This window comes from Podospora pseudocomata, chromosome 3 (genome assembly GCF_035222375.1).
Source record: "Podospora pseudocomata strain CBS 415.72m chromosome 3, whole genome shotgun sequence".
NCBI lineage: Eukaryota > Fungi > Ascomycota > Sordariomycetes > Sordariales > Podosporaceae > Podospora > Podospora pseudocomata.
The window spans coordinates 3,759,739-3,769,237 of NC_085887.1; the positions used below are offsets into that span (position 1 = coordinate 3,759,739).

General features: G+C 50.9%; 3 protein-coding genes across 3 annotated transcripts; 1 reads left to right on the plus strand and 2 right to left on the minus strand.

Annotated features, from left to right (window-relative positions):
* The first annotated feature begins 698 nt into the window (after positions 1-698).
* Positions 699-2,293, plus strand: QC762_500320 (uncharacterized protein). Its single transcript, XM_062890467.1, has 2 exons — positions 699-1,363; positions 1,433-2,293. Exons 1-2 carry the CDS (start codon positions 904-906, stop codon positions 1,990-1,992), a joined length of 1,020 nt encoding a protein of 339 aa, XP_062745337.1. The 5' UTR covers positions 699-903; the 3' UTR covers positions 1,993-2,293.
* A 25-nt stretch (positions 2,294-2,318) lies between these two features.
* QC762_500315 (uncharacterized protein) lies at positions 2,319-3,779 on the minus strand (the record flags this gene model as incomplete). Its single annotated transcript, XM_062890466.1, has 1 exon — positions 2,319-3,779. The coding sequence occupies one exon, from the start codon at positions 3,777-3,779 to the stop codon at positions 2,319-2,321; it is 1,461 nt and encodes a 486-aa protein (XP_062745338.1).
* Positions 3,780-7,279: 3,500 nt separating this feature from the next.
* On the minus strand, positions 7,280-8,644 carry QC762_311197 (uncharacterized protein; the record flags this gene model as incomplete). The annotated part of the gene is made up of 4 exons (XM_062889414.1): positions 7,280-7,828; positions 7,902-7,963; positions 8,012-8,365; positions 8,450-8,644. 4 exons carry the CDS (start codon positions 8,642-8,644, stop codon positions 7,558-7,560), a joined length of 882 nt encoding a protein of 293 aa, XP_062745339.1. The 3' UTR covers positions 7,280-7,557.
* Positions 8,645-9,499: the final 855 nt, after the last annotated feature.

The following is a 9,499-nucleotide window of genomic DNA, read 5'->3' on the forward strand; positions in this document are numbered from 1 at the left end:
CCCCTGTACAGAACCTCTGAAAGGGATACTGGTTGAAGGTAACTTCTGACAATTGGTTCGGTGCAGCTAAACAGTGCACAACAAGATGTCTCAATGTAAACACAAGATACCGTGAATACAATCTGTGATTGCATACTGCGGAACTGTCTATCTACACCAGCCAGTTTCTCCGTATATATAGACCTCCCCTGAGCCGTGCTCAGTCTGATCAGTACCCTGATCACACTGATCAGTATTCCTGTACTGTGATTGGCTCTCCTAGGTGTTTGTGTGCTAATGATTGGTCTGTGGTGCGCCCCGCGCCCCACCAAGTGTCAAGCCGCGACATCAGCCCCCATTCCCAACTTGAGCTGTAATAGTCCACTGCATGATGTTAAACGCCAGCTTAAATGGGGCCTCGGGGCAAGGGAAAACATTTGATCATCCGCTACTCGATATCTCAATGCCGAAGCACTAAGCGTTGTTGCTGCACCTTACAAGCCCACTCTTGTAGTCGGTAAGCCCGGTAGCCGCGAATGTTTCAGCATCTCGGCGAACATCCGTCGAGAAAACACCAAAGATTGACCGATTGGAGCGCTTCGTGAGCAATCTTTACACGCGCTTCTATGCACCCCACATTACCAACGTAACATTGGCGTTGCAACGACTACCTTGCCCTGGCCTGACGTTGGCAAGCTCCGGCTTGGCACTACCTTGACCTTGATATCTTTGCCTAATCCATCACGGCAAACGAGCCGCAATGCTCCGTTCGGAAATTCAGTTCAAGCGAAAAGGCCATGGTATGACAGAGGGAAAGGGGAGGGAGAGATAAAAGGAGGAGACAGTCGCCCTCCGGACCATCAGCATGTCTGGTTCTGACGAGTTCTCTTCTCCGGCAAACCAACCCCGTTCGCATCAGTCAACATGATCACCATCGGCACCCTCGCTCTCGCCCTCCTCACCGCCACCCAGGCGGTCGAGGCCCAGTCCTCCGGCTGCGGCAAGGCGCCCCCGTCCTCGGGCACCAAGACCATGACCGTCAACGGCAGGCAGAGACAGTACATCCTCCAGCTGCCCAACAACTACGACCGCAACAAGCAGCACCGTGTCGTCATTGGATACCACTGGCGTGATGGCTCCATGAACGATGTTGCCAGCGGTGGCTTCTACGGTCTTCGTCAGTTGGCCGGTGACAGCACCATCTTTGTTGCCCCCAACGGCTTGAACGCCGGTTGGGCCAACAACGGTGGCGAGGATATCACCTTCACCGACCAGATTGTTACTATGCTCAAGAACGACCTCTGCGTTAACGAGGGCGAGTTCTTTGCTACCGGCTGGAGTTACGGCGGTGCCATGAGTCATAGCGCTGCCTGCTCTCGTCCTGGTACGTATCCTCGCCTCCATGACGAAGCCATAACCCAAAATTCGTCTTGCTAACTTGATACCTCACCAGACGTCTTCAAGGCCGTAGCCGTCATTGCCGGCGCCCAGCTCTCGGGCTGCAGCGGCGGCAACTCCCCCGTCGCCTACCTCGGTATGCACGGCGCCGCCGACAACGTCCTCCCCATCTCCATGGGCCGTCAGCTCCGCGACAAGTGGCTCCAGACCAACGGCTGCACCTCCAAGAACGCCCCCGAGCCCTCGTCCGGCCAGCAGAACCACATCAAGACCGAGTACTCGTGCACTCGCGCCGCCGTCACCTGGATTGCCAACGGCGGCGGCCACGTCCCCGACCCGAGCGGCAGCAACGGCGTCAAGTTCGCCCCCGGCGAGACCTGGTCCTTCTTCAACGCTGCCGTCGGTGGTGGTGGTGGCAACCCCAACCCCCAGCCCCAGCCTACTACCGCCCCTACTAATCCCCAGCCTACCCAGCCTACTAACCCTGGCAACCCTGGTGGAAACTGTGCGCCGAGATGGGCGCAGTGTGGTGGTCAGGGATGGAACGGCCCTACTTGCTGCGAGAGCGGGAGCACTTGCCGTGCTTCTAACCAGTGGTACTCTCAGTGCCTTTGAGTTTCGGGGGTAGTGCGGTGGAGCATGTCTTGATGGGTCTAGTAATCATAGTTTCATTCAATAACAATGGAAAATACCAGACGCCTCAAGATCACCCATTCAACTTTGCCCGAGTGTGTAGTACTTGTTGTTTAAATATCGAAGAGAGTAAGGTAGTCCTGGGCGGATATGCAGGATTTCGGGTGGAAGTATGGGCAAAATTATTATGTCGAGTTCTAAGAATAGGGGGTACCAATTATGAAGCGAAATTCTCGTCAGAAATAAACATTAAAAGTTGACCGTCTCAATGACTGGATCTGCCATAGCCTTGATAAGGTGAGAAAGGTTTAAACAGCCCTGATACCACCATCCGCATGACCCTGATCCGTATCCTGTCGCCGCGGAGAAGCAGGCGATTGCTGACCTGGACTCATCGTCGGCCCGATGATCACAGTCCCAGAACCTACCACAGGTCCAAGAACTGCATTTAGGTTTCCCAAGACCGGCCCCCGCGTGGCAGCTGTTGTCCCGCTGTTCATCGAATGCCCATCACTGACACTTGAGGAAGGAGGGCCGGGATAAACTGGCAAAGGTGTGTCATCCTGCTCCACCTGCTCTCTCGCGCGAGTTCCCCCATTAGCGCTAGCCCTACCACCACCACTACCTCCTCCATTGCCGCCTCCATTATCTCCTCCAGCATTTCCCATCTCAATTCTTTCCTCCACACTAACCGGCTTTTTAGGCCCCAGCCAGCGCTCAGGATACTTGTGTCGAAACCCCCACAGAAGCCATAGCTTAATCTTCAACCAAAACGACATCTCCTTCCACTGCTTGCTCAGTTCCTCCTGGTCCTCGGCGTTCCTCCCGACTTCGTATTTGGTGACAAAGATCATGAGCAACGTCGTAATAAACCACCAGCATACCGTGCCGCACCGAAGAGCCCACCGGCCCAACATCAACCTCCTGAACCAGAAAATATTTTCAATAAAGCCGAGAACAAAGAGGGCTCCGACGATGGTAATCATGACGGCGGTCCCTTCTTCGATTTTGCTGCAGCGTCCGAAAGCCTGATGTGGACAATTTTTGATCCGCGGATCCTCTTCGCCTGGCAGGTAACATTGTTTAAGGTAGTACTCGATGCCCCATGCATACGAATCTCTCAGTGCCTCGATGGGCGCTGGCGCAATGTCGGTTGGTTGTACGTGTAACGTCGCAGATGTGTAGTAGGAGGTTTCGGTGAGTGTCACATAGTTGTCGGCGGACAAAGCCCAAGTAGTTCTTGTGGATGTAACAATAGTAGGTTCTTCGGCGCTGGCCTTCGGGCCCAGAATAGTGGTGAGCTCTCTTGGAAGTCGTCCAAACTCCTCGAGGTTGATCGCTGTCGTGTATTCCAAGGGGGTTGGACAGGTGGTCGGGGCGGTGTATGTCAGGTTGACAAGCCATTTTGTCGTTCCCTCCGCCGTGTGGGTGTAATAGTAGTCGAAGGAGCCCGCCTCCAGCTCGGAGGGGGGGAGCGCGCCAGCAGGATAATAAACCTCGAGTACCTCCAAATCCCACCCGTTGTAAGTCTCAGTCGAGGTTTTTATCGGTGTTGCGTCGGGTGGCTGGGTTGTATGTGTGGCCAACCAAGGATATCCAAGTCGCGTTGTGGTGCATGGTTGATTCGTTGCACCAGACTCGTCGCACCCAGAAGGCAAGGCAACTGGGTTTAGGACATATATTTGTGTGGCAGTCCAGAACCTCGCCGCTGCTATTGGGTACAGGCTGGCTGTTACCACCAACCTGGCTAAAAGGCCTATCCGTGCCATGGTGAAATGTTACTGGTCGAAGCACTGACACCAAAAGTGAAGGGTCACGATCAAGGGTGGCCCTCTGGCGCATTTAAGACGAACACCTCAGGCGTCCTGAGTCAAGCAAGCCCAACCAACACTGTCAGCTCAGCCCTCTTATTATTGGACCTCGGCAAGGCGAATATCAAGGGTTGGTTCTCGGCACAAAGCTTGGTGGCTTCACGGGAGAAGCGAAATGAGGGAGCCAACTTGACACTAACAGAGCGTCAGCTATTTTACATGGAGACGCGATAGTATTGACACTGCCAAGCTAGCCCCGCCAAAGTAGGTTAGCATGAAGGCTTTCTTTTCGCTCTCGATCCAATGAACAAATTGCATATGCCCTGCACGGTTCTTATGTTTTCCATGGCGCGGGAACATGCTGGCATGCTGCGCCACAGATAAAGTTGACTTCAAACCTAACCCTGATTATGACAATTACCCCTGAACCCCTTAATGGAAGACGCAGGACATAGCAATGAGCTTGAACACAAACAATAGTAGTGCTCATCTACAATCTCTCACACTATGTACCATCTCACCGGATTTGCCGCTGACGAACGACACTTTCTATCCGATCAAAGGCCTACTCTTGTTCTCGATGAAGTCGGCACGCCATGATGTAGACAGGCTTGCTTCGGGATTCGTAAACTTCTGGACGAGAGCCTTGATCATTTGCTTTCGTGGTGCTGGCATGACCAAGGTATCGATGGCATTGGGGTTTATGTTAGGCTCAAAGCAATAAGCCACGTCAAGGGCTTCTGTTGCAATTCATTATTCATCAGCAAGTGCTCTGGGGAGGCATTAACACCGTTGAAGACATACCCCAGGTTCTGGACTTCAGCACAATGCCGTACAAAAGCGAGTCGCACAGCAGGTATCTGTGGTTGGGATCGTGGTCTCCAGATCCCAAACTGAGATCCTGAACACGAGTGGGGTCTAGCAAATCGTACGACGCATAAGTGAAATTTGGCGGAGGATGAGCTCGTCTTCCGTAACTGGTTAAGAGCATGTTAGACGAGAGGTTTCTCACAGGTCAGATGGGTGGGCGTGGGTAACAAGGTAGTCTTACCATTCTTCACAGCCACACATTGCCAGATTGTGTCCGATGTCGTTCGTATCGCAAATCTCGGGTGCCGCCGTAGGCCATTGAGCGTAGTAAGCTGAGGAATCTACATATACCCTGCCGTTGAGCTAGGTGATGGTGGCAGTTCAATGAGCAATGCACTGAAACAGCTGGAATAAATCCTGGTATATACTCACTGGCCCTGGGTTGGTGGCTTCGCGTAAAGGCCCTCGACGCAACCCTTCGATCAAGGCGCTCTCCCATGGTTGCGGCTCGTCGCGATTCGAGTCCGTTGTTTTGGTCTGGAGTCTAGCTTCCAGCGAGCGTTGGTCAAACAGCTCGCCATGGTAACGCATCTGCTTGCCAAGCAAAAGGTTGTACCACTTTCTACCGTTCTCTTCCAACTGTCTTTTGGTCTTGCCGCCATCAGTTTTGTCACGATACTTACAAGGAAACACTTTCAAGGAAGTAACTGCACGTTCCCCCCCAAACGGGGGAAGAACAACCTCAGTCGAAGTTCTGCCGACGAACCGCCCGTCGTATCTCAAAGACCACAGCTTGATTTTGTAGGGTTCAAGGCGTTGCTTCACGTCGGAAAGTATGGCAGGGTCTGATACCACCGACTGTACCACATAGGCCGCGAGGTTACCTCGAAACTCGAGGTAGACAGTAGCGCCAGGCTTGAACAAAAGCCAGAGGATCTGGAAGGTGCAGAGATCTTTGAGATGCAGGATGCGTTCAGCATCTATCTTGTCCTTGTAAACATTGGTGTGGAGATAGTCGAGGAGTAGTCTGAGATGTTCTGTGGTCTTGGGGTCCAACGCGCTATCCTGTGGACCCAATCTGGGGGTAGTAGCGGACAACCGTGCGAATAGCGTTGACGAGAGCTTGCGATTCGATTATGATCTTTGTCACATGCACATCCACAGTGATGGACGCGTCACTCAGGATACCGGATACCCTGTCGAGTCTCGATTCATCTGAGAGGTACCTGAAGGCCTCTGGTGAGTGAAAAGTCTTCAGCACGGTCACCACGCCAAATACCGAGGCTTTGAACTTCAGGACAGCGTGGCGGGCGACATCGAGGTCAAAGGTGGTGGGATGGGGCTGTGTGCCGATATCTCCTCCTTCTCTGTCGAGGTATTGCACCGAGTATGCCACCATCGGTTGCTTGTTCCCATCCGTTTTCTCCTCTGGAGGCGGAATGTGGTCGAAACCTTTGCGTCGATAGATATCCATGCAATCGATGTAACGACAATCTGGGTTGTACTTTTTGTTTTCCGGAGGCTCCTGGTCGTCGATGGGCTTTCTGTTGTTGTCCTCGTCGCCTTCTCGTTTTTTATTCTCCCAAAGATTTATGCGACATACGGGGCACCGTTCTATCCCGAAGTCCATCAAACTCGCATAGTTTCGCCCGTTAGCTGCACAGCACATCGGGACCGAGGAGCTCCATTTTTGCTCTTGCTCCCTCGACGCCTCTCGAGCCTTTTCCTCGGGTTGGTCGTTGGGGATCTTGTCGTCTTTTACACCGTCCGCTAGAAGCTTATCCCTTTCCTTATATAAAGAGGGTTCGGGAGTAGCTTATAGCATTGTTGTTTTATCCGTAGATAGCCTAAAATTTCTACGCGAGGTCTATTGTTTAATTAATGAAGTAGTAGTATACTACAAATAAGCTATCGGAATAATTATCTTAGTACGTTAGGTATATATAAAAGTCTATCAAATTAACCAAGGACCAAGGGCGGAAATATACACACACGTTATTAAGAACTCTCCGACAGATTTATAGTGGTAAAAGAGCATGCTGTGACGAACCCCTGTTCTTTCACGACAAAAGCCAAGACAGGATCAGTCCCTACAAGGAAACTAACCAGGGACCTCTTGTGTTAGGTTTACTGTAAATAATGGCTTGGTCTAAAAAGCTATAGTACCTACTAATTGAAAGCTTGAGCAACAAAGACTAGGACCGAAATACTGTACGGAAAACATATAAATATAAGGGAAGGTAGCTAGCTGTCACTGCTAAATCTTCATCATTACCAATGAATTCGTGATCAGCAATGGGCTTTCTCCATGTCTTAGTTGCTCGACAGGCAACGAGGTTTCTGGGTCCGTCATGCTCTCTTAACTTAAATGTGTCTGGTAACTCTCATGCACGCCCAACCAGATCACGAAGCTACCGGAAAGCCAAGTGAAGGTTTGCCTAGTGCAATACTCGCGGGATTCTGAGGCCACATGGCTTCGTAATGTGTCGTTATTAATCGTAGAGTTTACTGGATATAGATGAGGTGGAAATTCACTAGTTGCAACCATAATGATGTTTGGACCCTGAGCTTGATGTGACAGAGTAAAATTTCAATTGGTCAATGTGATGGGACATGGACGGACGACTTGTGAGGCACATCAAGATTTTCAGGATGTTTATTGGTAACTCGAGAAAATCTTCACCCAATAGTTTGAAACAAAAACGTTAAAAAATGCTGTCAAACCTTGAACAACTTGGAATCCTTCAAAAACACCCTGTCAGGGAAAGAAAAAAAAAAGGGCCAAAGCCCCTAAGCCAGAGCTCAATCGTAGCAAAACAGCAAAGTGAGGTTGTAATGTATAATATGCCAGAAAGAGTAAACGCAAAGAATGCATTCAACATGTTATCCAAGGTGTGTGTTCAGGACTCCAAAAGCCATCGGGCCTCTACCAGGGAGTTTCATCTAGCACAAAATCGACTGATTCTTCGGCCCATTCAAGTTGTCTAGCAGCCTCCTCCTCGTCACGGCTAGTATCAAGACAATATTCCCTATTTGTCTTTTCAATCCACTCATTCCACTCCTCTTCTGTCCGCACGTATGGTTTCGGCTTTTGTGGTTTCTTCTGGCGGGGATCATGCTCGTGGGTCCTTTCCACAATCTTGGCGAGAACACCCTTCAAATCGCAGCCATATTCCATTCCTTCTCTTGGCAAGTCCCTAGAAAACCACAGTCGTTAGATTGGTTTGACATTGGACGGGCACGAGAACTTGGGTGCAGTCATCCACTTACCGCTCAGGCTGGTCAAAGAGATGATGCTCTTCAGCCAAATCAGCAACCCATCTTTCCACCGACTTTTAGGCAGAAAGGTCGAAGCCCTCTTTCTCCCTCCGCTCCCGCACGAAATCAACCAGTGCGTCCCGACGCCACTGCAGAGAGCGGATGTATTGAAAGTGGCCATCTTCGGGTTCACACCACATAGGATAAGGGTTGGGGTAAAATATCATCGTGACCAGGTAGCGGCGGGCGATGACGGAGTTGTGGAAGTTGAGAGTCTCCAAGGCTTCTCCGCTTCCACCCGGGAAGTGCTCGCTCTCCAACTCTTCAAAGGGCAGTCTCTGATAGCACCCTTCGACCCTCTCCTTGCCTTGGTTGATCTGTCGCTGGAGTGCTTGTCTGAGTTCTTCGTGGTGCTGACAGTGGAAGTTGCAGGTAACTGCCTCTATATTACACGCTCCGCCATCCCGGTGAATTGCCTGTAGGTAGGCCTGTTAGATTCCGATAATGGTACCACAATCAACGCCTGGTGTTACATGGAGTCTTACCTGGCACCTGCGTACCCATTCCTCTTCATTATCCTCCAGCTCGTGTCCAAGGCATTCCTTCTCTTCGCCCTCTGGTATTTGAGCAACCGCTTCTGGCTGTGCCTCCTGTACCAGGTGCTCCGAGAAGACATTGCAGGGCCTAGGAAGTCTTTGGAGGATATTCAACGACGATGTCTGTACCCGATGCGAGAACTTGTCCAAGATAGTCATTTTGTAGACGACCGACTAGCGTTAGTGAGCGGTGATTGGTCAGGACGCTGACTTCAGATATATCGTCTGCACGCGAGGGAGTGGTTGCTGGCTGTCGCTGACGAATGGTAGGATGATGATGATGGTTGACGGACAAGGGAGAAACGAATCAGGAAATAAAAATGAACGGTGAAGGTAATAATTTAACAAACGGTTAAGGTAGAGTTCAGCGCAGTATTAGGTTTCACACACCCATCTATGTCAAACCCAAAACCACCATTTGATCCACATGGCTAACCCTTGACACCACCCAAAGTATCAAAGTCATTTCCATGATGATAGGCTTCTGTACAGTAGGGTCACGAGCCTCAGGCTCCCTGTGTCCACTTTGCAGACGCGAAAAAAGTCTAACAAAAAAGACTGAAGTTGAGCTTCGGACCCCGCATATCCTCAAAGTTAGAATTACGCTTCTCCAAAGAGAACCTCATGATGGGTGCAAATAATACCAGGTCGATCTTTGAATCTCTAGGGCAATCAGGAGGTTGCGTTAAGATCAAGACAAGTCTGTAACTTGCTTCTATATGCAAACCACCCCCTCAGTCCCCAATCACAATGACCAATCAGAATCACCTTCCTGATCACAATCACCACTCCACTCTTCGTGATCCCAATCACCTTCGTACTCTTTGTGAGCCCCATCAGCCTCGTACTTTGCGTGAAGGATACGGCGTAGAAACGGTCTAATGTATCGTCCCTCCATTCCTACCAACTCTTGTAGCGATATCTGCAGGTCGTCCAGTCTTGGCAGGACATTCCAATACCAGAAGCTCCTGCATTCACAAATGGCGGTCCCGCGAAGCCTTTGCCATAGCGACC

Excerpts from the sequence above, each read along its gene's own strand:
- QC762_500320 (XM_062890467.1), top strand. The coding sequence starts at position 904 with ATGATCACCATCGGCACCCTCGCTCTCGCCCTCCTCACCGCCACCCAG. Across the intron at positions 1,364-1,432 it reads CGCTGCCTGCTCTCGTCCTG|ACGTCTTCAAGGCCGTAGCC; the intron begins GTACGTATCCTC and ends ATACCTCACCAG.